The following is a 27,721-nucleotide window of genomic DNA, read 5'->3' on the forward strand; positions in this document are numbered from 1 at the left end:
ACACCACCCCACGCCGCCACGTTCACGCCCTCATTTCTCTCTACGTGCTCTGCATGCACCTTGCTTAGATTGCTCCACCGAGACCGCCAGACTAGGAAGTGCAAAAATGCAACAAATTCCCTCATTGTTCTTGTCACTGCAGCAACTGTTTATCTTAGCACCATGTGCTAGGCAAATCATCGTCTGTTCATGCTTTAATCTACCTAATCCAGGATGGAAAAACACTACCCAGCAAACCTTCATTGTTGGAATGTTATTTATAGCCATCCTTTTTATGAATAAAAGCCCTCCTCATAAGTCAGCTGTCAGATTTCCCATTGTTACTACAGGTCCCGATCCTGTGTGACCCTACTACAAGAGCAGAATGGCCATGCTCCTCAACCGGTAAAGGCAAGAAGCGCTTTCTTGGTTCTCTTCTTTTCAATTCAGCCCTTGCTGATGACTGGGCTGGCTCAATGCTGACAGCACAGCACCGCTTGGTTTTGGCCACCCCTTCACGAGGAGCCCCGGGTCAAGCATCCCGCTCTCCTTGCACCGAGCCCCGCGTGTGGCAGCATCCCCATGGACAGGGAGGAATCCCCATGGACAGGGAGCAATCCCCATGGACAGGGAGCAATCCCCACGGACAGGGAGGAATCCCCATGGACAGGAAGCAATGCCCACGGACAGGGAGGACTTGGGGAAGGGGAGGAAGAAGTTGCAGCCCCCCCAACACCTCTTTTGTTTTCCTCAGCTGTTTCAAAATCCAACCTCAAATGAAAAGATGAAAATTTGTCTACAATAGGCCAAAAAGTAGTAGTGCCACTTCTCTTTACACACCTTTGTTTGTTGAACATAAAGCCTGAAGTGCCACTGAATCAGACACATGCAATTAAAGCATTCAGATAGGAAAGCAAAAGGGGACGAAAAAAAATCTGTATATATTGTACTATAGTACTAGAGTCAGGAATTATTTTTTTTAAAAAAGGGTATTATTAAAAAAGGAGAAAGGACCAAACCATCCCCCCAAACAAACAACAGGTGTGCTCTGAGTTAACTCACAAAGTGCAAAAGCATATATAAGTAAGGTGTTGATATGCCACCTAATAAACATTTCCTGTTACTGCCACAGAAGTCCCGTTTTCCAGTCCTGAGCAGCTGTTAGGAGGGTTGTGGGGGTGACCGAGCTGGAGTTTTGCTTGTTTCATGGAGGTTTTTTGAGGCAAAACACTAACCTTAATACTCACGTTAACTGAATGTCATGTGGGCTGTCAGGAGAAGGAAAAAAAAGCTACCAGTAAATAAAAATGTAACATTTTAGTACTAGGTTTATAAATGTGCGTAGGTTGCAATGTGCCAGTTATTCACTGCTTGCTTAGTGCTAGAAAGCCTTATTCCTTTTGCCATTCGCTTTGGAGAAATGAATAAATTTAGGCAAATCAGGAGTAGGGTAAATCTGGAGAAATTACAAAGGGGAGGAGTTCACCTTCCTGGCTATGGCTTTCAGGTCTGTCCAGGACTTCTTACTCCAGTATAAAACTGAGAGCAGAAATATGATCACATCCTAAGAAGTCTAATCAATTCTGGTTTCAACACTGAGCCTATTTAAAATAGAGAATGGAATTGCTGTTCCTTGTTCTGTTCGCTCTGCACATTCTCAAGACAGAGGCACTAGGTAAGTCCTTGCCTGCTCTTTCTAACCCCATGTACCAAGGTTACTCTTGTTTGTGATCTGTGTCTGAATACCGGTGCACACAGTACAGACTCTCATTCTTCTATATGACAAACGAATAATGTTTTATTTATTTCTCTGCATTTTATGATTTGTGCTAAAAGATGAAGTATAGACTTTTCTCATGAATGAATGAGTGGGGTTTTTTCCACCTTTAGAGATTCTAGTTGCCTTCCTCCTCCAAGAAAAATCAATGAGGTTTGACTTGATCTCTGTAGTTAACTACATACATAAATTTTTAAAAATCAAAATGCATATTTATTTACCTGTAAACTTCTTAAAACTTCAAATAGCTTGGTTTTGTTTTCTTCTCATTTTGCTTTGCTGTTTATGATATGATTAAATTCTTGTGGTTCCCTGCTGAGAAAGAACAATATGTCTTTTGCTGCATTAGCTCAGCAGATCCATCTATTTTTGCACTCTGTGCACTATGTACATAAGTACACTATGCACTTACGATGAGTAGATTCAATATCTATCTATAATTAATATCAAAAATGCATAAGGTATTTTTTGCTTCTATTAGATCAGCAATGCTATAACATTGAATAAACCACCTTTCCAATGTAAATATCAGCACACAGCCTCAAAATTAAAGATAAACACTGCAGTTCTTAATAGTGATGAAGGGTCTATTGTTTGCACTAAAATAGACTGGACTGCATTAAGGGAAAAAAAAAAGAGATACAATATTATCAGAGGTATCAGAGGGAAGCACTGCAGCAAGAGCAGTTAAAGGGACAGGGTTTGGGTTGCCAGACTCGCAGTGACACAGGTCTGAGGAGCTCCGGAGGGGCCTCAAGGAGCACAACCCGAGTGCTGGGGACGCACAGGGGGGTTCCCACATTTTATTTATCTGTTCTTTATGAATTCTCCTTATCCATGCCTCAGTAGCTCGCCTTTTCTAGATTCTTCCCTGACAGGTCAAATACCTTTCCTCTTGTTTAGTCTGTATTTTGTGTATTTTGCATTCTCTCTCTGGAGAGCTTCCCACACCTGCTACAACCGAAACACAAAGAACCTTTGCTCTTCCAAAGTCTACAAATGTTTGCTCTATATTGATTACCAACTGATTAACACTTTGCTAAATGTGCTGCTCTATTAAGGGATTTACTATAGGGTCTTGAAAGACTATTTAGAAAACCCTTATGGGCTTTATTAGATTAGCATTAGTAATTAGTGCTTTAGCAGATGGAAATAAAAAAGGCAACGCATATCATATTTTGTATTGCTTTTTTCCCAAGCATGATGATTTCCACTTTCTTCCCTCAGTGCAGAGGCAAACTGCACAGTCATTAATGTGTGAGAAACCCCCCAGCTTCTTTTCCAGGCTTTTTCCAGGGGTAGAAGCTTCACAGGATACGTTGTGATACATTAAAGGCTGAACATTTCAAGAAACCTCAACTTTTGATAATCAGCCTAAATTATTTTTTGTCATATTTGGAAGGTAATTTTAAACAAGCATTTCATTTATATTTTATCACTTTTCAGAACTAGCTTGAGCGATATCCACTTATCGGCTCATTTAACATACCTCCACCAGGGCTGTTTTTCTAATCTGGGCAGCCTCATAATTCATTGCACTTAAATAGCCAATAAACCTGATTGCTAATCTTTCAAATTCCTTTCAGCCTCGACCTGTCCTAATATCATAGTACATATATTTTTAAGTTATTACTAGGAGTCCTTAAAGGGCTTTATAGAGAAACAAGCTTCATTAGCCCCATTCTACAAAAGGGAAACTGAGGCACATTGGTGCAGCCGCCTGCCCAGAGATCAACCAGCACCAGGAAGATAAACCATCTAAGCTTGAATCTGTCCAGCACCTCACCCACCAGCTCGTACGGATCTCATTTTGCATTAATGTCTGCACTGCTGCACCCCGGCTTGCTTGAGTCCTTCGGGAGATCAGTGACCCTCTGGTGCTGCTATTAGACAGGAAAAACATCTGCAATGTTCCAACAGGAATATTCCAAATCTTTGGAGAGAGAAGTTTCATTAATGGCAGGTTCAATCTGGTGCCATGCAGAGAACAATTGTAGGGAACAGTAGTATCTGTCTGTCTAGGAGCTTTGTAGTGGGCTTGCAGCAAGCTCCATGTCTTACTGAAAAGTAATTTTCTTTAAGAAGAAGGGAATGAACCCCAGCCTTTTTCATCCTTTTTCTTTATGACAGAGCAGGACTCAGCCATAAGACATTCTCCCACAGTCCATGCTCTAGTGCTCCAAAAGATTGATACATGATAGAACATGATTCCTCTAATTTTCTCTATTTCTACTTACATACTTTTAACTTTCATGAACATAAAATTTACATAACCATGCTGGCACTGACGTCGTCAGCATTAATTCTCGGTCTGATGTTTCCTCAGGGTTATTCGAAGTATACCTGATATCTCTATAAGCAGCATAAAAATAAACAGTTTAACTTCTTCCATTTCTACTTCTAATGGTATAGAACACACACATATTTGTGTTTCGAATCCAGTTTAGGGTTGGCAAAATTGGGATGCCGGTTCACTTTGATACACTCTGGGATGAAAAGTTGCATTTTCAGTTGTCTAAGAAAGAATAATAAGGACAATATGAGACCTAAAACACACAGAAAAGGCAATAAGCTGTAGCTACTTTAGGTAGTAAGTCATAGGTGCTTTCAGAGGTGTGGATTGTCTGTATTTCCCTCTCTCCACCCACCCAATCCACCATGTGATAAGTATAACTCCCAAGCAATCACTGCCTTTATCTCAAAGTAGTTACCTCGACCATCTCAGTGCAGACAGACTTTTGATCTCGACTTGTGATCTTTATGCAGAATACATTGCTTAGGGCTTCCTTCTCTTTCCTCATTGTAGTCATTCCAGCTGCCAAAACAGATCAAAGGCTTATCTGAGCCTGCCTCCCATCATTCCTACCGATCGGGGATCTTGTCAGATCCACCGCGTGCAAGATGGAACGAGAGCTCACATGTGCCAGGCTGCTGAGTGTGCACCGAGAGCAGGGGACACCAGTGACACGGCTGTGCTGTTCCCTCTCTGTACAGCTGCACGGGCTGCACGAGCGGGATTCAGGCAGCAGAGAATGTCCCAGCTCCATCGTCTGTGCTGTACCAGTAGCAGTATTTCGTATTTAATACCTCTGAAACCCTGAATATTTTTTTTATAACTAATGAACTTATCCACTACACTTGGATCCTACAGTTAAATTTTAACAAATGAACTCTATAAGAGGGACTGTTATGGTGAACAGAGGTTTAGCCACTGTCACGTTACAATTGGAGGAGGTTTAGGGCTGAGAGAAGGATGGACACAGATTGCTTGACCAGGACATCTTAGGGTGCAGATCCTGTGATCTCAGAGTACACTTATTTCGTTCAACAGCTTATGATAAAGGCACAAAGTGGTGAGGTATTGTAATAATTTCATTCTCACTCTCTTTGACACAAAAATTCAGCAAAAGGCAGAAAAACACTCACGGCAGAGCAGCAGATGAGACAGTGGAGCCACAGAGCAGCTCCTCGGTTATCTGTCACGGCCTGTTTCATTTTGGGGAGCAGGGAACCAAGCCCAGCAGGCAAAGAACCAACACTGGGCGCTACTGGAAGACTCCCAAAAGGCAGCTACTAGACCGTATTTGAGTCACATATGGAATAAACTTTGAAATGTTTTTAATTTCTTACATTGCTGTAGCCTGCCACGTGTGGCTTTCAGAAATATCTGTGTTGCACAAATGGATAATTTGTCTCAGAACAGGAACACCTTGATTCTCTTCAAATTAGTCTGTGTGTGAAGTTATTCAAGAATATGTACTGGGCAGTCACACCTTGCTGTAATCTACACTCATCTGCAGATCCCAACTTCCCCTCAAGGAATAATGCATATAAGCTTTGCGAGATACCTCTGCTGTCTCCATCACTTATGAGTTCAACAACTGTCCCCCATCCCCATGTGTGACTTGTAAACTGCTGAGCAGCGAGTGCATACAGTGTGTAGAGATGGATGACCGATGTCCCCAATGACATGACTCCTGCCTTTTTTAATGTGTCCTGTGCCCAAGGCAGCATCCATCTATGTGATGCCTTGACAGGCATCGAGGTTCTTGAGCAGACAGGTTTTTTACAAGGCTGATGCATCCAAGGGCATCACAGCTCCAAGTTCAAAAATCATCGTTCACTAGTTTGCAGCCTGTTTCTGGCAACACGCAGTGAGTGGACACTTTTCCATGTACACAGTGGACCCAATTACATTATTAATGCTCCATTTAAGGATCAGCCTGACTAGCCTGAGTACACTACATCATCATCAATTTGTATTAAGCCACTGTTGAGCTGACCTCATGCAGAACTGCAAGGTGTTGCATCACCTTGTCCTTCTCCATGCAAACAGGCTTTTTTCCCTGTTTGCGGTGTTGCAGAAGGTGCTTTGTTATGTTACAGAATATATCTAATGGCCTGTTATTAGACTTTCAGATACGTTTCTAGCTACAGCACCAGTCGTCATAAACCCAGCACGAAAGACTACAAAAAGACAGTAAAGCCACAAATTTGAATTGAATTTTTAAAGTACTAAAAAAAGGATTTGTGAATTTTATTTGACACTCCCTCTGTTGTAAACGAAACAAAGCAAAATACTCCACTGAAGCAAATCACCTTAGCCCTGGATACTCCTTTTTTGTTAAAGGCCGGTTTCCTTCAATACAGCACATTTATGAGGACACGTGACAGAGGTTAAAATAGTATCACAGGTCACAGCTAAAAATATTTTCCTCACTCTCTGACACAAAGAAAGTAGTTTGTAAGTGTTCATAGGGCATATCTAGAATCCTCCAACCTCTTTGGTTTTTTCCTTTAGTTTATATGTGCTACAGACAAAGGCCTCATTGAGCGCGTGATTTATGTATACATGTGCAAATTATAAACACTCTGCTCAAATCAGATGTGCTTACTTGTAAAGCTTCACTACTATAATAAAGCTTATTTTCAAGGCTAAGCCCCCACAATATCTTGGGATTTATATACATACAGATGTATATCTTTGTGAAAAACAAAATTGTCAGGTGAAAGTGAATAGGAGAGAGATAAATGATCACAAACGTTTGGTTTTACATGCTTAGAGACACACAAATCTAGAAGTAAACATTCGGAACTGATTTTGCCTGTCAAAGTAGTGGATCAGGACTTCCTAAGGATGTGTAATACTTAAGAATGTATAAATAGACTTATGTATATAGCTCAGTTTGTGTTCAGCGATCTCATTAATTAGAAAGACAGGCTTAGATTCCATTTTCTTTTAAGTTGCTTTGTCTTTTGTACTAAAGATAATAAGTTTCACAAAACAAGCTAAAAATAGAACAAGCCCAATACAAACCAAAGCTAAAAATATACCGCATGCAAAACTAGCTTCGCCCTGCTGCAAAGCCAGCGCTCACAACTGATTGTAGGGATGGGTTTGAAACCAGTGGGCGACAGAGCAGTAATGAGAACTCTGGCATCCAGGGCAGGCTGGGTGCTCTGAAAAGCAGCAGAGCGGAGGGAGCCCCATCAGCTGCGTGTCTCAGCAAACAACGAATTGTCAGTGAGGACATGGCTGAAAGAGGGTGACAAGACATCGAAAGGGACAAACAAAGGAGTCAGTCAGTGAAAGAGAAGGGATTTTAACTAAAAAGCAAGAGAAGATACTCTCACTGTCTCATTACTCCATGATACTCGTGGTGTAAAGGTCATTCACACTTCAAGAGATTATATATGGTTACTAAAAACACCTGTCAGCACAGAACATTAATAGATTTCTAATCACTTTGTCCAGAAGGACAAAACCTGTTTTAGCGACTCTTGTGTGCAGATGGATGAATTAAAAGGGTGGTTTTGAGCCAGCCTGAACAGCACTTATCTCCCAGCACTGACTCAGAGGAGCTGTGGCCTTCCCAGCGGCAGCTCAGCAGGTCGCAGTAGAGCAGCAAGTGGGGAACAAGTAGGACAAAGTAGATTTTGGAACTTTTATGGAATGCAGGCAATCTGGCCACGGTCCAAAGAGCTTAAGGGTCTTTTCCTAAATCATACAATAGCACATCGGCAAACTGCAAACACCCGGGCTCCCAGCCAGCAGCCCCGTCCTCCCTCCAGCTGCGTAAGTGAACAGAAGAGGGAGTACTCAACTGAAGGGATTTTTTCCTCAAGTTTCCATGCTTGGTTTGATAGCTAAAACAATTGAAAACATTAACAATGAAATGAAAACAATACTTAATTGTATTGTTTTCTAGATCTTCTGGTGCCAAGAAACAGCTTTGGTCAGGAAACCAGTTGTAAATTTGACAAGGAAGAAACAGAGATAAGTAGGACTGCTCACTTGCCAAGAGAGACTCCCTAAACTTCACTGTCTTGAACTCTGTAAAGGAAGAGGCCTCCAGCCCAGTTCAGCCACACTCTGCATTACACCCAGTAAAGTCAAGGTGACACCTAGGATATGGTGTATTGCCACGTAAATCAAGAATCTATACTACAACGTAAGAGCTAGATAAAATTGATAATATAGCAATCGTAAGTCTGGGTGTATATGTATCCTGAATGTATATGTATACTGAATTATATTACTTCCAATGGTGATAACAACAGGAATGTCTCTATTTAATGTCAATTAGGCAAGAAGTTTTTGGAAATCCTGGCTGGCATCTTATACTATCCTGAGAGAAGTGTGGATGCTCGTCGTTTAACTCATGTGTACCAGCAAGATGTGGGAGTAAGCCATGAAATCCTCCATAGCAGCTCATATGACAGCAATGGTTTCAGCACCTTCACTACAAAAATAAACAGAAAACCTCCCAAACACCAAAAAAAAAGACTTTCTGCTGCATTTTCCTGGGCAATAAACAGCAGAATGGAGAATGGGGGAGCTGAGGTTTGATCGAAAGAGCATTCAAGTGAGAGGACTGCAGGATGGGATCTGATATGTACTGGGTCCCTGCAAGAAAGGGGCTTCAGAGAGTGAGGTGAAAGTCTTTGAGGTGGAAACAGTGGAAAGGTGAAGGGCACACTGTCAGGAGATGGGATGAAGGATGGATGAAGCGGGAACAGGAATTACAGATAAAGAAGGAACTATTTGAATGCTGTAGATACCAGGGAGGGAAAAGAATTGTTTAGGGTGGTTCAGTGATATTTCTAGGAGTGATGGGACACAGATAAGCAAATGGAAAATATAAGCTATTAAACAGGAAACATTTCCTGACAGTGAAGGCAAATAGACTGTGGAAAAGACTCCTAAGGGAAGCGGCAGGAGACACTCAGACAATTAAAACTAGACTAGACAACACACCTTAGGGCACAATCATGCCTAAGACCACAGACAACTGACTGGATGTGACAAGTGTCTTTCCTTCTTGCTTCAGAAATAAAGCCATAAAGCCCAGGGGGGAAAAAGGACCATTATAAATGCAAGCTCCCTATACGTAGGGAGGAATCACAACTTTTTCTGCCCATAATCTTGATGTACAGGCTGAAAGGTTTTAGTGCGCTCATGTGTTGATCTACTAAGACGTGATTGAAACCCACAAGTTTACCAGAGAGAACCTCCCAAACGCCTATCAGCTGGAAAAACGTCAGTGGTTGCTTTGTTTGAGAAGGGCTGGATCCAGACTCAGCATGAAAGGCTCTGTAACCCACTTTCATTTCACTCCTCTGGTACAGAGACTCTGGATCAGAACCACTGACAATGTGATTTGGTGATATTTCCCTTCCCTCAGTGTTTCCTGTGGTTGTCACTGACTCTCACTGTTCTGTGGTCACGCTCTGAAAGCTCCATGGCCTTTCAACCCAATGAACTTGCACTTACTACTAATTGTGAATCATATTGACCGTAAAATTTGATTTGCATTACAGTAATGCCTTGAGGTCTAAGTCACGATCACGGTCCCATTGTGCAAGTCACTATACAAACCCAGAACAGCAGACCTTGTTCCAAAAGTTTACAGTAAACAGACCGGAATACCTCCACCGACCTTGATTTCTCACCTGACAACGTTCCTCTCTGTTTTAACTCACATCCCAAAGAGCTTGAGATGAAATCTTTGCGGGTAACTGTCCTCTCATGCTGCATAGATGCTGCCACCTTTAAACATTTGTGTCCAGGCTATTCCTGCAGTGCAGCATGTTTTGTTCTGGAGGTTCATGCACATTTAACTTCCACAGAAAGGCCACCCCAGCCACGGGGTGCTGGTGCAGTGACTGTTAAAGCAGATCCTGAACACTGCGCTAGAGCTCTTGCCAAAAATACATCTGCACCCATTCATCCATTCAAACACTAACACATGCGAAACATAACATCGTGAAGACTGGCTTACCTGGTGTTTGCGAGGCATTTATGGATTCAAATATCGATTAAGGCACTTGGAACTTGTGGATCTGCAGTTTCCCCGTGGAGACAAGAAATGGCTCGGTGCTCCTGCAGGTCTGGCCATCATCTTGTGTGCACGGGCCTGAAAAAATGCAAGGACCAGTTTTAGAAATGACAAATCCTAAAGCTAAGGTTTGCGAATGTTTAGAGGTGTGTCAAAATAAAACTTTGTTGAACCAATTTTTTAAATAATTACAAAATATTGGTGAAACAACAACGTAGAAATAGCTACAGTTCTTACCATACAAATGTAGTGACGTTGTTTACTTTTCTTCTCAATATTACTAAATATTTGCTAAACCAGAAAGTGAGTCAACATTATTTATAATTTTCAGCATAAATTTAGCTTTTTCAAGATTTTATTAATGTGATGCCACAAGCTCATTCAAGTCTCTCTCTGTCATTATAGCTATATTAAGATTCTATGTATTCTAAACACTTAATACATGGATAGCATTGCTATGCTATGGATCTGAAGGTAAAGGTGTTAAAAGTGGTTATGAGCCTTCCAGCAGATGGCTCATAAAATATCACAAATTATGGTAATTAGCAATCTAATGACAGGACCCCTCCATAACAGTTATTAAAAACTGACTAGCTATTTGTTAAAAGCCTATAATTTACTAATCAGAGACAAAAAGCCCATTGTAGTATTAATCAAGCTTATAAGAGCTTTTGAATTGTTATTGATTAAGTAGGCAAATAGAACAATTCCTGTGAAAGTCAATTTAGGCTTTATAACTGCCATAAAGAGCCACTGCAGCATGCTGTGATAACCAGAGCGGTGCTTGCTTTCCTGACCAGATCAACACACGGTGAAGTTAAACCAGCAATCTTCCTCTGAATTGTGCGTTTCTTCTGACGATGAAAAAGTAAGATGCAGATGTTCTGTTGAAAAACTTTGCAACCATCTGTGTGGGATCACAGTTGAGTTAGAATAAAGATTCTTCATGTCTTTCAGGAAATACTTTATTTCTTAAAATTCCTTATTGCACCAGGTAATCTTTAAAATAGTTCCTGGAATGGACTGAGATAAGTCATCTTGCGCAAGTGAATTTACAAGCATACAAAAGTATAGAACCAACAAAAGGAAATTTATTTTAACACTACATATATTCAGATGTGGAACTTTTGCCTCAAGATATTGATGAAGCCAAAGTTTCAAAATCAAATTATTCAGAACTGCAACCACAGAATCCCAGAATGTCAGGGATTGGAAGGGACCTGGAAAGCTCATCCAGTGCAATCCCCCCATGGAGCAGGAACACCCAGATGAGGTTACACAGGAAGGTGTCCAGGCGGGTTGGAATGTCTGCACAGAAGGAGACTCCACAACCCCCTGGGCAGCCTGGGCCAGGCTCTGCCACCCTCACTGAGAAGAAGTTGCTTCTCACATTTAAGTGGAACCTCTTGTGTTCCAGTTTGAACCCATTACCCCTTGTCTTGTCATTGGTTGTCACCGAGAAGAGCCTGGCTCCATCCTCCTGACACTCACCCTTTAGATATCTGTAAACATGAATGAGGTCACCCCTCAGTCTCCTCTTGTCCAGCTCCAGAGCCCCAGCTCCCTCAGCCTTTCCTCACACGGGAGATGCTCCACTCCCTTCAGCATCTTTGTTGCCCTGCGCTGGACTCTCTCCAGCAGTTCCCTGTCCTGCTGGAACTGAGGGGCCACAACTGGACACAATATTCCAGGTGTGGTCTCCCCAGGGCAGAGCAGAGGGGCAGGAGAACCTCTCTGACCTACTGACCACCCCCTTGTAACCCACCCCAGGTACTATTGGCCTTCCTGGCCACAAGGGCCAGTGCTGGCTCATGGTCATCCTGCTGTCCCCAAGACCCCAGGTCCGTTTCCCCTACGCTGCTCTCTAATAGGTCATTCACCAACTTATACTGGAACCTGGGGTTGTTCCTACCCAGATACAAGACTCTACACTCGTCCTTGTTATATTTCATTACATTTTTCCCTGCCCAGAGTTCCCATCCAGAGTTCTACTATTCCATGCTAACGCAGTTTTTGGAGGGAATAGTAACAGGTATAAACGGATTCATTCAGAACCAGGAGGAGATCTAGAGAGGCAGAGCTGCCTACTGCAGGATTTTTATGGTTTCTTCTGAGTGATTTGATATTAAAGCCAGCTAGACTCGCTCTATGATGTGCTCCACACTTCACAGCAGAAGCACTCAACTCTCATCAACTTCTGTTGTTAATATATTTAAGAAAGGAAATACCTTACTCTAATAACATTGGGCAAACAAAACCAAGAATTTGCCGAAACCGTATGCCCAGTTATCACTCTCTGAGGATCACAAGTTGTGAATCTATTTCACATCTGCTTTTTGGGGGACAACTTGTACAGCTTTTCATTCACCTAATTTGTAATATCTGATTTCTTTTTAGTTGTAAGCCATTGGTGCTATCAGTCACAGAAGGATGAAGACCCACACTGTCAAGGTACTGCACCACCACCACCGCTTTCTTTTGGTATTGTTTTGTTATAGTTTCCGAGTCTTTATAGTGTCAGTAGTTCACTTTCTATTTTACAGCCGTTTACATGTGCCTATTAAGCTTGGCAGAACATCCTTGGCAAATTGTAATATTTATAAATATACAAAAAATTATATGCTAAGAAAGTTCCTGTATTAGATTCTACCATCCAAAGATCTTTTCTTCAAAGATGTCTCCAGTTTCCCAAGCAAGAATCTATTCACTGTTTGGTAGTTCAGCTTTATCAAGGATTTGCAGTCTAAAGAAAGAAATTATTTTCTTCATTCTTAAATAGATCCTCGAAAATGGTACCAAACATATGCCACCTGCAAAGGGAAAAAACAGTCACCTATCAATATTGTCACCAAAAATGTCGTTCTGGACAAGAGCCTTAATCCACTGAGCTTTGAGGGATATGATGTGAAGGGATCTTCTGCATGGGACATAGAAAATAATGGACATACAGGCAAGTACTGTGAAATTCTTACTGTTATTATGAGATTTACTGGTGCCTTCACTTGGAACCATCCATTTGCTTCTTCCATGTCCTAGGCAAGGTGTTAGATATCACTACTGCTTCTTCAAAGCAAGCAAGCAAAAATAAGATAGCAGCCCTGTATTTCTGAAGCGAAACGGTCTGAACCAAGGCCTCCTGGGACCTCTGTGGGAATTATCTAGGTTTTAGATCCTGGACATGGTCCTTGAATGTCTCAGCAGAAATTGGTTCTGTGCATATGCAGAAAGAGAACTTGAGATGTGCAGGGAACCACTGGGACTAGGAGGCAGGTGAATACAGAGGGTGAAGACACCGCTTTTGGCAGAGGTAAATAACTTCTGCTGACTGCCCCTGTACCCTTTATTTCTGGCCTTGCCTTTTCTTGCTCTTGCTTCTGCACAAAGAATAATTCTCCTGAAGAGAAGGTCATCTGGGAAAGTCATTCCACAAGTGGCTTGCTGGGTGTGTTTCTTACTAATTCTTTAAATAATGAGCTGAAATCTTCCCGAATTTCAACCTGTTTCCTCTGCACACAGAAGTAATCAAATGTGAGCTTGTTGGTCACCTACTCACTGATTCAATAAACAGTGAATCGATGAACAGCAGATCAGTAAACAGTGCATGAGTCAGTGAGCAGTGATTCTGTTTCACTTCCTCCACTTCGCTTCACTAAAAGCGATAGCAATGGTGATGCTTCAACAACAATATTTTGCTAAATTACAGTAACTTTTAAAATAGATCTGTTGTGTTTGGTTTTTGTTTTTTGGTTTTCTTTTTTTTTTTAAATCTATAGGTGTTCTTAGAAGCTTTAGATGGATTGTTTTAACTACTAAAGCCCTAAAATGGAAAGTTGCAAGTGCCAAATATTTTCCTAACTTAAAAAGGAAAGGTGGGAAGGTAGACAGCTGGGTAGATTTTCACAGCCAGCGATTCTAGTTTAAAACAACAGTATTTTGACAGGCCATAAGAAAAAGATAGGTTTTGATTTTTCACTAGTCTATGGGTTAATGACTTTCTCGTTACAGAATGATATTCTGGAATCTCCACATTACAGTCGCTGGGCATAGAAATACCTTTTACACAAGAATTAATATTCATACAGATTGGACAGAATTCTCATCTTTCCCAGCTATCCAAAAGGATTAAGTTTTCAATCTGGGATTTTTAAATTGCTGCTTCTTGCTTCTAAGGACAACCGGTTTCTGTGCTACAGTGAGCACAGTACTGGAACTGTTACTGCTTAAATCACAGCTGCAATTAGAAGCTCTGCATGCAGTTAGACTATCATTATGTTTGATGTGCAGATAGTAAAGGTCAGTGTCTCAAAGGTCCTACAATCTAAATAAACAAAGCTGACAAAGATATGTTTCTCATCCATTTACAGATAAGAAAGCAAAGTGACTAAATGACTCGAGTGAACTTCCAGTTCATTTGGAATTCAGAACAGAAATGAAATCTCTGGGGCTTCAATCTAGGTCAAAACAATCTTTCCTGTAGAGAAAAGTACGGTGCTTAATGTAGAAGTCTTAATAAGTAAATTTTTAAAATATATCCCGAATATCTCAAGCACAGGAAGCGATGGTGATAGACATGTAGAAATATGTCTCCTAAGAAAATTCTGCTTTGCCGTTAACAGCAGATCAAACATCACACTAAATAGATATGACAACTCAGATGCTTAGGCTTAAGTTGCAACACTAAATTAAAACAGAATACCTTTAAATCCAGCCTAAAGCAAACGTTACAGTGCAGAAAACAGGAAACCAAAAGAACGCTTAAAACCCAAATAAGCGGTGTAAACGGTGATCGAGTTTACTTTTATGAAAACTTTGATAGAGGTTGTTCTCCTAGACAAAAAATGAAGGAATATATTATCTTCTGAAAGGTAGAAGTAGCTCTGAGTCATGGGGTTTTAACGGCAGTGAACAAATCCCTACCAATCCCCTCAGTGCACTCAGGGAAATACAGTCTATTTCCCTGTTTTCTTCAAAATGTAATTAGCCCATGATGCTCCGAATGACACATCAATGGATGCCATAAATCTATAAAACCCTTACCCCAGAACAATCCAAAGCAGCAGTCTGTCCTTTTCTTCCCTTTTACAACGGGAAACAAGTATCATCAGATTGATTTTGCTTTTTTATTATTTATTCAGCTGAAGTAACAGGTAGCTCAGCTCAGCTCTACGTGAGTCACTGAAGATCACAGAGCAAATCCAAGGCAGAAGTGGGAGCGGAAGCTCCAAGGGCTGTGCCACAGAGAGGTGCCCAAATGCTGTTGCGTGGTCCTGGGAAGTGGGCTATGAGATTTCTCCCTTTCATCTCAAATCAGCCTCAGCTAGCATTTTGTAAGAGTTCAGCTTCTGCAAAGTTGGATTTCTGTATTGTCCAGTATGAAAAACCAAGCCAGAACTCCAGAATAAATTTTAATCTCAAGAACATGCATCTCTCTACTCTCATACTATTAATGTATGATCTGTTTGTTTTGGTTTGTTTTTTTAACAACTTACTTGTTTTCCCCAGTTAAAGTAACATTAGATACATCCCCTAAAATTGGAGGCGGAGGTCTGGGAAGAAAATACAAGGCTATAGAATTTCATTTGCACTGGGGAGTCCGAGTCGAGCAGCAATACCTTCCCGGGTCAGAGCACAGCATAGATGGAGAAAAACAAGCCATGGAGGTAGGTGAGACTGTTCGTGGATTATGGCTTTTACTCAAGAAATCTGGCTTTTTAAGATACTGTTGCACACAAACTATTGGCTGGTTCTCCTATGAAACCCCAACAGAGGGAACAAAGAACTGAGAACAAAACAAAGCAGCTCCGGCCACGCTGCAGGGCAACCGGGCTGCACTTACAGCAACAAACCGCAGAGCAAACTGAACAAATGATTTGCCTTGGCTATTGTGTTACAGCTTCATATTGTCCACATAAGAGAAGATGCTTCGGGTATAGAAGAAGCAAAGAAATATGCAAATGGAGTGGCTGTGTTAGCATTCTTCATCAAGGTAAGAAGCCTAATCTTTAATTGCCCATCTCAAATCTCCCAGCGCTTTGGTGGAGTGGTTGTGTTGATGTTACAGCAGTTCGAGACCTGAGCCTCCCTGTCCTCTCAGGCATTCGGTGCCAGCACTTAGTTCCTTTACCCTTTTTATATTGTGCTTGCTGTTATCTTTTACCCTGTGGTTCTTTTCCATTTTATTTACAATTAATTTAAAGCAACCAGTTGTTGAGAAACGTATGATTTGGAATAAAAATATTTCCATTTCAGATTGAAGAAGAAAACAGAAACTATGCAACTCTAATAAGTGAATTAGAGAATATTAAATACAAAGGTAAGACACTTGTGTTGGTCAAAACACAACATATATTTATTTTGAGCAGTGTTATGACTAACTTCTGCAGCCGTGCTTGTTCCAAGCAATATTTCCCATGGTTTTCCAGGGCAAACAGCACAGATGGAGCCTCTGCCACTGAGTTCTCTAATCCCACCTAAGGAAGACCTTGGAAGGTACTATCGGTACGAGGGCTCCCTCACCACTCCCGACTGCTATGAGGGTGTCATCTGGACAATCTTTGAGAAGCCAATTGAACTCAGTCTTTCTCAGGTGAGTCGCAGAGGGGCAGTGCATATAGGTCTGCTTACAGTCATTTTGCCCCTTCAGCTGCCTGCTCAATCCCACAACTTAAAACAATTTATTAGTTGCTCCACTGCTTTGCTCCTATCACACACCCACTTGCTTGGCATTAGCCTAAACATAGTCCCTAGTGCCAGTTTTTTGGCACTATTAAATTGTCTATCAAAAAATGGCAGGAAAGGGGAAGGAAGGGGAAATGACGATGTGGAAAGAAAGCCAAAACCCCTCCACAGGTGAACACCTAGGCCTTCCACTGCAGTCACCTGCTCAGCCACAAGTTTCACTGCATTTCTCCTGCTGTCACAAGTATCAGGATAGCAGAACAGAATACTTCAAAATCCAAACTTTAAGTCTATCACTATCAGCTTTAAGCAGCCCATTTTTGTCCTACGGAGAGGAACATGAGGTTAATCATGACTGCCTCTAAAATACAGATTGTTCAGCTGGCAGAGTGCGTGATTAAAACAATTCCACTGTCCTGGAGTGGACTCTCAGTGCTACCACCAGCCAGCACAGCCTGGCCAAGGGCCAGCGTCTGTATTTCAGTTCCTGAGCTGCGGTCTGCTCACCATCGCTCCAGGCACAGCGCAGTGCTCGGCCCCACGCACGGCAGCACAGCGCAGTGCACCAGAGCGAGCGGCTGCTGCTCGGGGCCGGCTTCTTGCTGAAGCAATCAGAAACCTGAAGCGAGGAAAGAAATCCTAGTCCCCACACTTTGTGTCACAGTGACGTGATGGACAAGGACAGGACCGTGTGCGTCAAGAGGACTGGTGTAACCAGGCCCTCGAGCTGGACAAAGCATTTGGCTCGCGCAGAAAGGAAGTCCTCGTGATGCGCAAGGCTAACAGAAGTCATCTGCTGGTGACCTCTGGCAGTAGCCTCCATCACGCTGTTTCCTGTGAGGTTTAATGCATCCATACAGTTGAAAACAATGCCACTGAGTAAGGCACTGCAGATTTATATCACAATTTCCAGTGTTCCACGGAAAAAGGTTTTAACGAACTGTTTTTTATTTCGATGCCTGCAGATAACTCAGTTTTCAACAGTCCACTTTGATGGGAAGAACTCAACCCCCATGGCTGAAAATTTCCGTCCTGCTCAGTTTCTGAATGAACGAGAGGTGTACTGGTCCAGTGCCAGCATCCTCCTGCCTACTGCTAAGCTTTTGCTGTTGCTCCTGATGCTCACGTACATCCTGACTTCTCTTTGCCAATGAACACTTCTCACCTCATTCAAGGTTCTGGCCTTTTTGGAGGGTTTTTTATTGTTGTTGCTGTTGTTGGTTCTTTGTACCAAGTAGTCTCTCTAACTGCCAGCTCATGAATCATATCTCAGTACAGGATTTCACCTTGCCCTCCACCAGACACTGACCTAGGACTTCTCTTGGCACTCCTATAAAAATTGAAACCCATTGCACTAAATCACAAGAATTCAAAAGAACGGTAAGATAAAGCTACAAAGATTCAAATTAAAACAAACACATACACACAACACACTTAAAGAAAACATTAAGATGGTTTATCTGCAAGCCTGTAGTTTTAACACAGCACTGGAAGGACAGTCTACAAGCTATACAGAGGACCTTGAAGAGGAATTTGCTCTTAAGTGCCTATGAAGAGTTTTGTTTGCAGTATGTTTACATTCAACACTGTAAATCAGAAAGACAGTAACACGTGGAGTCATTATCATCCCTGCGTTGTCCTACACGAAAGTACAAGACAAAGAAAAATTGCTCACACGCAATTGAGAAATATCTGGGTGGTCCTAGCGAGTGAAGGATGTGTGACATCTGTACTAACACTATTTTACCCCTTCTTGCTTCAGAATGTCCACAGTTAATTTTTCAGTAAGGAAGCTGGATTCCTTTCATCTAACCTACTGATTCTGGACTTCAGGTTTCTCTATTAAGCCTATTTATTCATCCTAGTATGGAATCCTGCTCTGGGATGCCCAGGGATATGATGTGCTAGAAAGAAGAAGGGAAACTCAACCACATGTACCCTTTGCACATCTGTGGAAATTCCCTCTCTTTGGAGGGCTGCGTTTGAAGCATGAGACTTTGACGATCCTTTACAGTTTTCATTTGCCTAATAAAATGGGACAGTTCAAGAAATGGCTCTTTCCAGTATCACATTTCAGAAGTTTTTAAATGTCGGTTTGAATGTATCTTTTTTTTTTAATCATAACATACCTGCAATATTCCCGTATGATGAAGATTCACAGTTTGTCTAAGAAGATTGTGATTTGAACTTCAAATTCTTCAGATCTTACCCTATTTACTCACAGAAAAGCTCAGTATATTGGGAAATGGGATTTGCTTATATTATTCCAGTTCTCTCTCTGAAGACAGACATAACAGTTTTCTCTGGCTATTGCCATGTAACATGTTACAACTACTTTTAGAATTTTAGATTTTGGCCACACCAAAATAGGATTTCGTATTAGCAGGTTGTATTTTGTTCTCTAGGGCAATATTCGCAGAGGTGCCTTTATGCTACAGCTCTACGGCCATTTTCAGGAAAATCACATCAGTGAGACTAACCACAGCTCACCAAAGGAAAAAAAGCAGGGTGAGAACTTATTTTTGGATTTAACCATCAATTATATAAGCTTCAGAAAACCACAAAGGAAAGCAAATTCACCTTTTGAAGTTTAGAGGGATGATTAAGACTTTGACTGTATTTTTAGCTAACCGAAAAACTTTTGAGGAACGGACATAAATATTAAAGTTGAACAGAGACCTATAGTTTCATTGCCTTGAGTTTTTGTTTCTTCCGTCCTTGCTGAAGGTGAATCCACACAACACTCATTCAGAAAACGAATGCGACTCTTTTCCCCACTTTCTTCACAACGTTCAGGGTTGGGTTTGCATTTGCTGGGGGGGAGGGATTCGCAGCACGTTGGGATGTTTCTGGTGTCAGGAGGCTCTGGGGATTCTGCCTCACATGGGTCATATGGGATGATCTGTGTTTGAAGGAGGACCTGAGTTACTATGAAATATATTAAAACATAACTAAGAGGAGGAAACAAACAAAATCTTCTGAGAAGATGGCTAGTCCTCTATAAGTACTCTTCCGCACAAGCCTTGGCATGAATAAAATCTGAATAGACAAGTATGACCATTTTTACTGGGTGAATCTGAATGTTATGCTGATGAGGGAAAGGCAAATGCTACAATCTGCTTGTGCCAACGATTTAGCTCAATTTGTTCTTTGTCAGAGGCACCTCTTGCAACCAGGCAGACACATTCTGTTCTTGTGCAGGACGTGACAATTACAGAACTAGTATCAATGCAGCAAATCAACACAAATCGACAGCAAAAGCCATTCAATTTAAAAACTGGTAAAAGACAGGAAGGCTCGAAGTGGAACATTTGGTTTTCTTTTGTAAAGGTAGTTATGGAAAAGTAATCTGCTGTTCCACAGGTAGCTTCAGGCACTGATTTTCAAGAATTTTGTCTATGCTACATTTGGCATGAGACTTCTTGTATTGCAAAGACGCTAGGAAGCGACGGTAACTCCTGAAGAACTAATAGCCAAGCTGTGACAATACAGGAAAGGGTGGAGGAAGGAACAGGGATATTTAGAAAGACCCAGAAAGAACAGTGTTTTCCTATGTACAGAAAAGTTAACACAGAACTTTGCTAACACATTTCACATATGTTGGAGCCAGAGTTGAAGACTCTGTCCTACAGCAGCAGGTTGTGTTTGGTTTAGGGCACATGGCTCTCACGGTACAGTCCATTCACCATGAGGCTGAGCAGCATCTGGGGGCTCACCAGACTTCAGCAGGTCCTTCCCATTTCTACAAATATACCAAGCTGAGATTACACGGTGTTGTATAACGCATCCAAAGAGCAATCCTTTCCCAGTTCTGGGTCAGACCTCGGTTTGGGTGCCGGCCTTCAGAGGTCCGAGAGCTGCAGGAGCAGATCTGCCATGTGAACACAGGCCCAACTCCAGTCCTGCCGCAATCGTCTGACAATCACCAGGGGAACAGGGAGGGATGACAGAAGGGTCAGGCACACAAAAAAAATAATAAAATATGTTTTCAGCAAAACATTTTCTCAGGAAGCAGAAAGAGACAAGGAAATGTAACCATTACTCACAAGAAATGTATTTACATTATCCACAAAGAATTTCAACAAACTTGCCAGCTTCATTGTATGGTCAGCTCCTCCTTCTGACAAACTCGAGCTCAAAATATACTTTTCCTCTGCACAGAATTATTTTTCCATGACTCCTTGGAGAAAAGGATAAAGCTTTTTGCTTTTTCTTTATCTCCTTTGCCCATCCAGAGGTGGATTTCATAGGGAAGACAGCATTTGCTGGCACAGCCAGCAGCCTCCCCATTAAACAGATGTCACCTTGGGAATCATCATAAACATTTCTCTATCCACCTGCAGTCACAGAAAGGATACGGAGAAGTCTACCTAGCTTCCCAGGTTGGTTTTGAAGTTTAATAAACGTGTTAGTACCAGGTGTAACTTCAGCCATCCCCGATCCAGCAACGGGGAGGCCCATTCCCTACACTGCCCCTTGCAAAAGAGATCACATTGCACCACAAAAACAATTATGCTTGAAGACACGCAGCTCCTTTCAGCAAAGTTAAAAGCGGACTGGGTGATTTTCTTCCACTACACACTGCAAATGACATAAGACCTAGAGATGTTTCAATGAGAGAGAAACAAATGTCATGGTAGCTCTGTGCAGCCAGAGGTGGCTATGGGAAGTGTATCATATAGGAGACAAACCATATACAAATTATTAAAAAAAAAAAAAAAAGGGGAATGTAAGATTTACTTATACATTAATGTATATCTGTAGAAAAGCCAACAAAACTCCAGCTGAGATGCACCGAGAAAAATACACATGAGGAAACCGAGGCGGGAGCCTCCTGCCACCCTGCCCAGTGCTCCCCACAGACACGGGGTGGCATGGCCCACCACAATCCGCTTCTTCTACAAAAAGCACCTAAAACCCACCTCAGTCATAAACGTGACTCTCACTTGCCGCTTAAAAAGCTTTACAAAAGCATCTGTTTCCACATGAGGCGATGCACCCACCAGGAAGAAGCCAAGGCAGCCGGGATGCCCATCTGAGGCGTCCTGTACCCCGGGGCTGTGCTCAGTCTTTGTGTCCATTGTTTTTCCTGGTGTTTTTTCCCCATTTGAAATCTCTTTTACAGACAGGAGGGACTCACGGCTTCGCTGTTCCCGGGCTGTGGGAAGCGGCAGCGTGGCCGGGCTGGGGCCCCTCTGAGGTGGCCATGGCGGGAGAGGCAGCTGCAGCACCCGCCATTGCCAAAGCCGGGTTCAAACAGCAGGTGGAACAGCCCTGCTGCTTAAAAACTGATCTGAAAGGAAAAAAGGAAGGGGGAAAAAAAAAGAAAAACAAAAGGGAGAAAGGATAAAAGGGCCCTCTCGGCGTGGCAGGGGTGGCAAGCAAGGGTTGCGTACCCACAGACCTCACCTGCTCTGGCCGCCATGTTCTGAGGGCGCGTTCTGCCAGGCTGAGGGAGCACAACAAGCTGGGTGATCTCCTCGCTGCCGGTGTCTCCTGGGGGAGATAAAACAGCCCTGTGCTGCCTTCCCCACCATGTTTCAGGTACTGTAGCGCTGGGGTTTCGGGTGGCAGGGACACAGCAACAACCGCTGTGTGATAAACCCCTGGCGCAGCATTGCCTGGGGCTGGCGGGGGAGACCCCCGTGAAGTGCTGCTCGAGCTCTGGTGACCGGGAGGACATCTCCAGATCTGCCGACACCTCGGGGCCACCGGTGCAAACAACGTGCCCATCGCAGGATAAAAAAGCAACCCCAGAATTCGGGAGCGTGAGCACCGGAGCAGTATTGTGAGGGCAGCACTGAGCTCCAGGCCGGGCTGGGTAAACCGGGGCGGTTTGTGTTCTCAGTGCCCTCCAGACTCTTTCTGAACAGACACGACTCATTCAGGACAACTGCGGAGAACAGGAACATGCACTTTTCATTGCGAAGTTTAAATATGTTTCCTAAAACTAACCCGCTGTTTGCAGCTTTTAGTGTCAGAAATAAATCCATATATACCCATAAAACCTGATTATAATTAGTCACACAAGTAAAATTATGAGTCCAACTAACTACAGCAATTAATTGAAATGCCTTTGGGACATTATTTCCCTTCTTGCAGTTGGATGCAATTTGCAGTTAAAGTTATATTACAAATGGTATACGATTGTAATAAATTTGGGTTGTTTTATTATCTTTTACCTATGAATATTTTCTGAAATGCTTTAGACATCTAGAACTCAAACACAGTTCTGATTTTAAAAAATCCCGACAGTTTACACTATGTCACTAATTATGGTTTTTGTTTTCTTACAATCTATCTCCTCCTGGCTCAACTTTTCCATGCCCTTTCTTTTCATCGTATGAAGAAAACCTCGCAAAAAACTATTCATTTCCATCTACTGAAATTACCTTTGTAATGTCAACATCCATCCACTTCCCACATTACTAAGGCTGCTCGTTGTTCCCAGCATGTAGGAGAAAGATCTTGATTTATTAGTTTACAGATATGTGTGGTTATGAAGAATTCATGAGAGAGAAAGGGAGGCAGAAGTTGAACATTTTGCTGATTGTGCTGATGCTGAGATTAAGCCCTAAATAAATCATAGCAATTTTCTATTGAGAATGCTATGCCTTTGAAAGCCTAGAATAACGTGGTTTTATTGTACGTGAAACTCTCGGCATTATACAAAATGCTTTCTTACGTGCATTATACATAATGTTCTATGTCCTCAAACCCATCAGCCACTGCTGAACCAATGAACAATCCTGAGAAAAAACCAAGTGAACTGCCTCAGGTAAAGGAAAGCAGGACGAAGACACAAAGTCAGCCACCGAGGTGCTGAACTCTTCCTCCAGATGCACACACGGAAGCACCTCTGATGGTCAACATTCATTTACAAAACGAAATGAGCACACACAGTAAGCAATATAAAATATAAACCTCTCAATAGCTCATTTCCCCCCCTTTGAGTAAGACATACATGGCTAAGGAAGTCTTAACTTCGCCAAAAGACAGAGCTGCCTCGAGTTTTCAGCTTCTTGGCTAAACAGAATGGAGAGACTACAAAAATAATAAAGACAGAGATAAGGGTAAAAAAGACCGTAACATATGAGAAAGTAGAAGGAAGTTTTTGCAATAGTTGCCTCCAGCAGAGCCTATAGAAGTGAGGGCATAACTTGCCTCTCCATTTAGAAAATCAGGAAGAACAGCACAATCATAAAATCTGCCGGTCGCATGGGCAGGGGTAATAAAAGCTTCACTATCAGTGCCTGCTTGGCTGTACCTCACTGCCAAGTTCCTGTCAAGACAGCTGAAACGGAGTGATTAACATATCCTGCACCCTCATTATAGCGCATTCAATTATCTCAGAACACTCTGTGGCAAATAGATCATTTCCAAGCCGGCTGCGGCCCCGCGCTCTGCACCGCACGCTGGGAGAGCCGGCCCGCTGGGCTGCTCTGCTCCGCATCCTCAGCACAGGCCTTCGCTCGCTTGTTTTCTCGTCTTCAGACTTACCTGGAAGGGAACGTGAGGACAGGCAGCGCTGTTCTGCCAATGCTCTTAACGCTCCTGGCGTTGAATTTATATTCAGCAATTTTTATAGGCAGCTCCTTGCAGCATGTTCTCAATCAACAGCGCTGTTTGTTCTTATTAAGAGGGATTTGATTGTCACTGCTGGTATCTAAGAGTACTCTGCAATCGGTGGCATTATCTCTAATTCTGGAGGGACAGTAGTTTCCTCTCCTTCCACCCCTTGCTCCTTTTTCTCCCTTTTTTAAAAATCCATCCCAGTATTACAACTGGCACACAGAAAATGCACCATTACCAGCCTTTCATACGAGCAAACCAGCTGTGCTGCTGCCCACCGTTCGTGTTTCCAGGGTCACACCTTTGGGCTCAAGACACCAACAGCACTTCAACCCAAATCAATGCGGAACACTGTTAAAGCAGGCTGGTTTTTACACGTTAAATCAAAGTGATTTACGATGTGAATCTGTAACCCAGGCAGGATCATCTGTGTAAAGGCCAAAGGTTCCAAAGCCGATAGACTGAAGCGCACAGCCAGGGAATAACCTGCCACAGGAGGGGCGCTCCAACAGAGCTGCAAAGACCACATGAAAATACTCATATTAAAAAAAATAATCATCAATTAGGGCCCTGACAAAAGAAATGAAGTCCCATTTGGGGTACAGCACAGCACATCAACATTAACCCAGCCGTGCAGCACACGAGGGGCACGAACTGCAGAGCAGAGAGCAGAGCTTTAGTCACTGACAGCAACTGCATCGTGTGCTGGGACAAGGTAAAGTATCTAACACATTTTTCAGACTGACCATAATAACGCTTATTGGAGAGCTGCGGCTTTGGGGAATAACACAGGCGAATCGCAAGGCTTTCAGTGAAACTCTGAGGACAGACAGCGCCAACCATTGAAAGAATCCTGGCAAAAATAGAGGCTGTGTGGACACTCGGAAACTGGTTCACTGGGAATCTATTCACTGAGAGCCAGAGCGTACAGCCCTGGACGTGGAAAAACTACAAACGGCACAATTGACCGCCCGTAACACACTCCATTTTTGCTGTTGGTACTCCAATTATTTAGGGGATCTAAGTAGTAAAATTACTGGAAAATATTTGGTACAGCCTGCAAGAAATTGTCAACATGAGTCAGTTCAGCTAGGGTGGGTATTCTCCACCCAAATTGTGGTAAAGGCTGTAAGCGGGTTGAAGGTCTCTGTAAACCGTGCAGGTTGTTCTCTCGCTGACAGACCAGAGCAGCCAGTCAAGATCAACCTGGCCTCTCTCTGCAAGGGCCCTTCCTCCAATGCCTTCCTTTGGAGCAAGCTTTTATTTTAAGCAAAATACATAAACAAAAGAGAATCATGTCAATGTTTTACTATTGTACACATGAATCCAAAATATCCGTTATAATCGGCACCAAAATAAATTATTGTACTGGTTTGAAAGCATGGGAAACCTCAGTTTTCCTCTCATTCAGATGGAGAACATTTTAGAGCAAGACGTTTCTCTGGGATCATCTGCATTTTCATGGACTCAGATAAAATATATCATACATTTTTTCATATCAAGTGTAGGTATATATGAAATTTGAGTGAATGTAGCCCCTTTCTGTAGGCTTAGTAACTCCGCGTGGCATTTTTCCAGTAAGCAGCTTACTTTCAGTAACCTGAATTATAAGACAGAGAACCCAGCTAAGAAAACACTCCCCTGTCCCCCTTTTCCACCTTTTTTTTTTAACCACGGAGCAAAGAAAAAGCAGTTTTGTTTAACAGCCTGGAGCAATCCGAAAAATCAGAGCTCAGGTTGCGTACGTGTCAGCTTTTCCATCGCCGCTACTGTTTCCTTCAGCTATTCTGCATTTATTTTTAAAAGGTCGTTGAGCAAGACACAAAAGGTGAAGTGCAATGTTACAGATTTATAACCTGCCCGGGCACTTGTTAGAAAAGGGTCAATGGTGCCTCCAACAGAAAAGCCCCGGTGAAGCTGGCGTCTGCTTTCTACCCTGAAACATCAAAGCCCAGCAGTTAAAAGCAGCGAGACCAAATCTAGTTAAGAGTGAAATGTATTAGGAGGGGATATTGACACCTGTGTTCTGCCCCTTACCTCCCTTTAATCAACTCTTAATATATTTTATTTATTTGAACTCTACCGTTCTTCACACTCAACTTGTCATTGCCTGCTGTCACAGCACAGAGAGGGCAGCTTTCAAATACAGCCAGCGCTTTTCCCCCAGTTCAATTAAATAAGTTAAACAACAGTCCAAGCTTCTTACCCCTCTGGATTTTGTGCTAGAGCTGATCATTCTTCAGGTCACTCTTCATTCTTCCTACTTCAAACTGCTGCTGGTTTGCCTCACGCCTTGTTGAGCAGTCAAACCTCTGGATTATGCTAAAATCAAAATTTAATGACTTCTTTAATTGAGCCGCTATTTGAAAATATCGTGTACACTGAAGGCAATCATTATAGCTTATATTTGGGACATAATCATCTAAAGAAATATAATTAGAGGGAAAGGTAAAAAGTTTAAACCCCCAGTGTGACATCATTGCTCACATCTCATGGGCAAACTGGTCCTCTGATATGCTGCCAACTTCTTATCAAAAAGCTTCCACTAAAATTCTCATTGTTACAAGTGCGATGCTGGGGCTGCCTGTGCTCTGAGCCTGTGGGCCCAAAGACCTATTCCCTTGAGTGTGTCTTTCAAACAGGAACATTTTTATAATCAAAACTGAAGATAAAAAGGCAAGCAAACATTTAGTGTTCACTTGGTCATGAGCAAGGTCATAAACATGAGCATCTGCTAATGGTCCATGTGCATGGTTTGGGTCTTCCTGTGTGGAAACCCTTCCTGCCCCTTGACGAAGCACGTTGATAACGATGAGATTGATTTTGATTAAAAAGACTCCAAAGGGGTTTTGTTCCATATCAAAAGGAAAACATCGTTAACCAAAATTAATCTTTCTGTTCTGTTTGCTGGTGGGTCACAACAGAAAACCTCCAGTATCTAGATGAGGCGTTGAGCTACGATTTAAATTGCTGCCTGAACACCCGAACATCAGAGCTTAAAAATTCAGCCTGTTCTACCTTAGTGAATTTGGAAATGAGTTCAAGGCACAGAATTTGGCCTGAGAGGCCCCTGCGAGGTCTCCAGTCCCATCTCCTGTAATCACATTGTTCCTTGCATTGTCTCGTTACTCCAAACATCGTAACACAAACATCATTTTGAAGGCTTTTTTAATTTGCCACTGGTGGTGCTGGATCCTGTTCCTGGCTCCGAAGCAGCAGCTTTCCTTGGTTGTCATCCAGTTCCCAGCTGACGTGCACTCTCCACTTTTCCCGCAGTTTCTTATCGGGAGACTGAGGTTTATCTATAAAACAGATAAATATTTGCTACATCAAAATGCTTCACTAATGAAGGGACAAATTTTCATTTGCATATCAT

General features: G+C 42.4%; 1 protein-coding gene across 1 annotated transcript; it reads left to right on the forward strand.

Annotated features, from left to right (window-relative positions):
• The first annotated feature begins 1,446 nt into the window (after positions 1-1,446).
• CA4 (carbonic anhydrase 4) lies at positions 1,447-19,463 on the forward strand. The gene is made up of 8 exons (XM_005503238.3): positions 1,447-1,654; positions 12,493-12,546; positions 12,875-13,045; positions 15,598-15,755; positions 15,989-16,081; positions 16,345-16,408; positions 16,518-16,681; positions 17,739-19,463. Exons 1-8 carry the CDS (start codon positions 1,597-1,599, stop codon positions 17,925-17,927), a joined length of 951 nt encoding a protein of 316 aa, XP_005503295.2. The 5' UTR covers positions 1,447-1,596; the 3' UTR covers positions 17,928-19,463.
• The last annotated feature ends 8,258 nt before the right edge of the window (positions 19,464-27,721 follow it).

Source organism: Columba livia, chromosome 20 (assembly GCF_036013475.1).
Source record: "Columba livia isolate bColLiv1 breed racing homer chromosome 20, bColLiv1.pat.W.v2, whole genome shotgun sequence".
Classification (NCBI taxonomy): Eukaryota; Metazoa; Chordata; class Aves; order Columbiformes; family Columbidae; genus Columba; species Columba livia.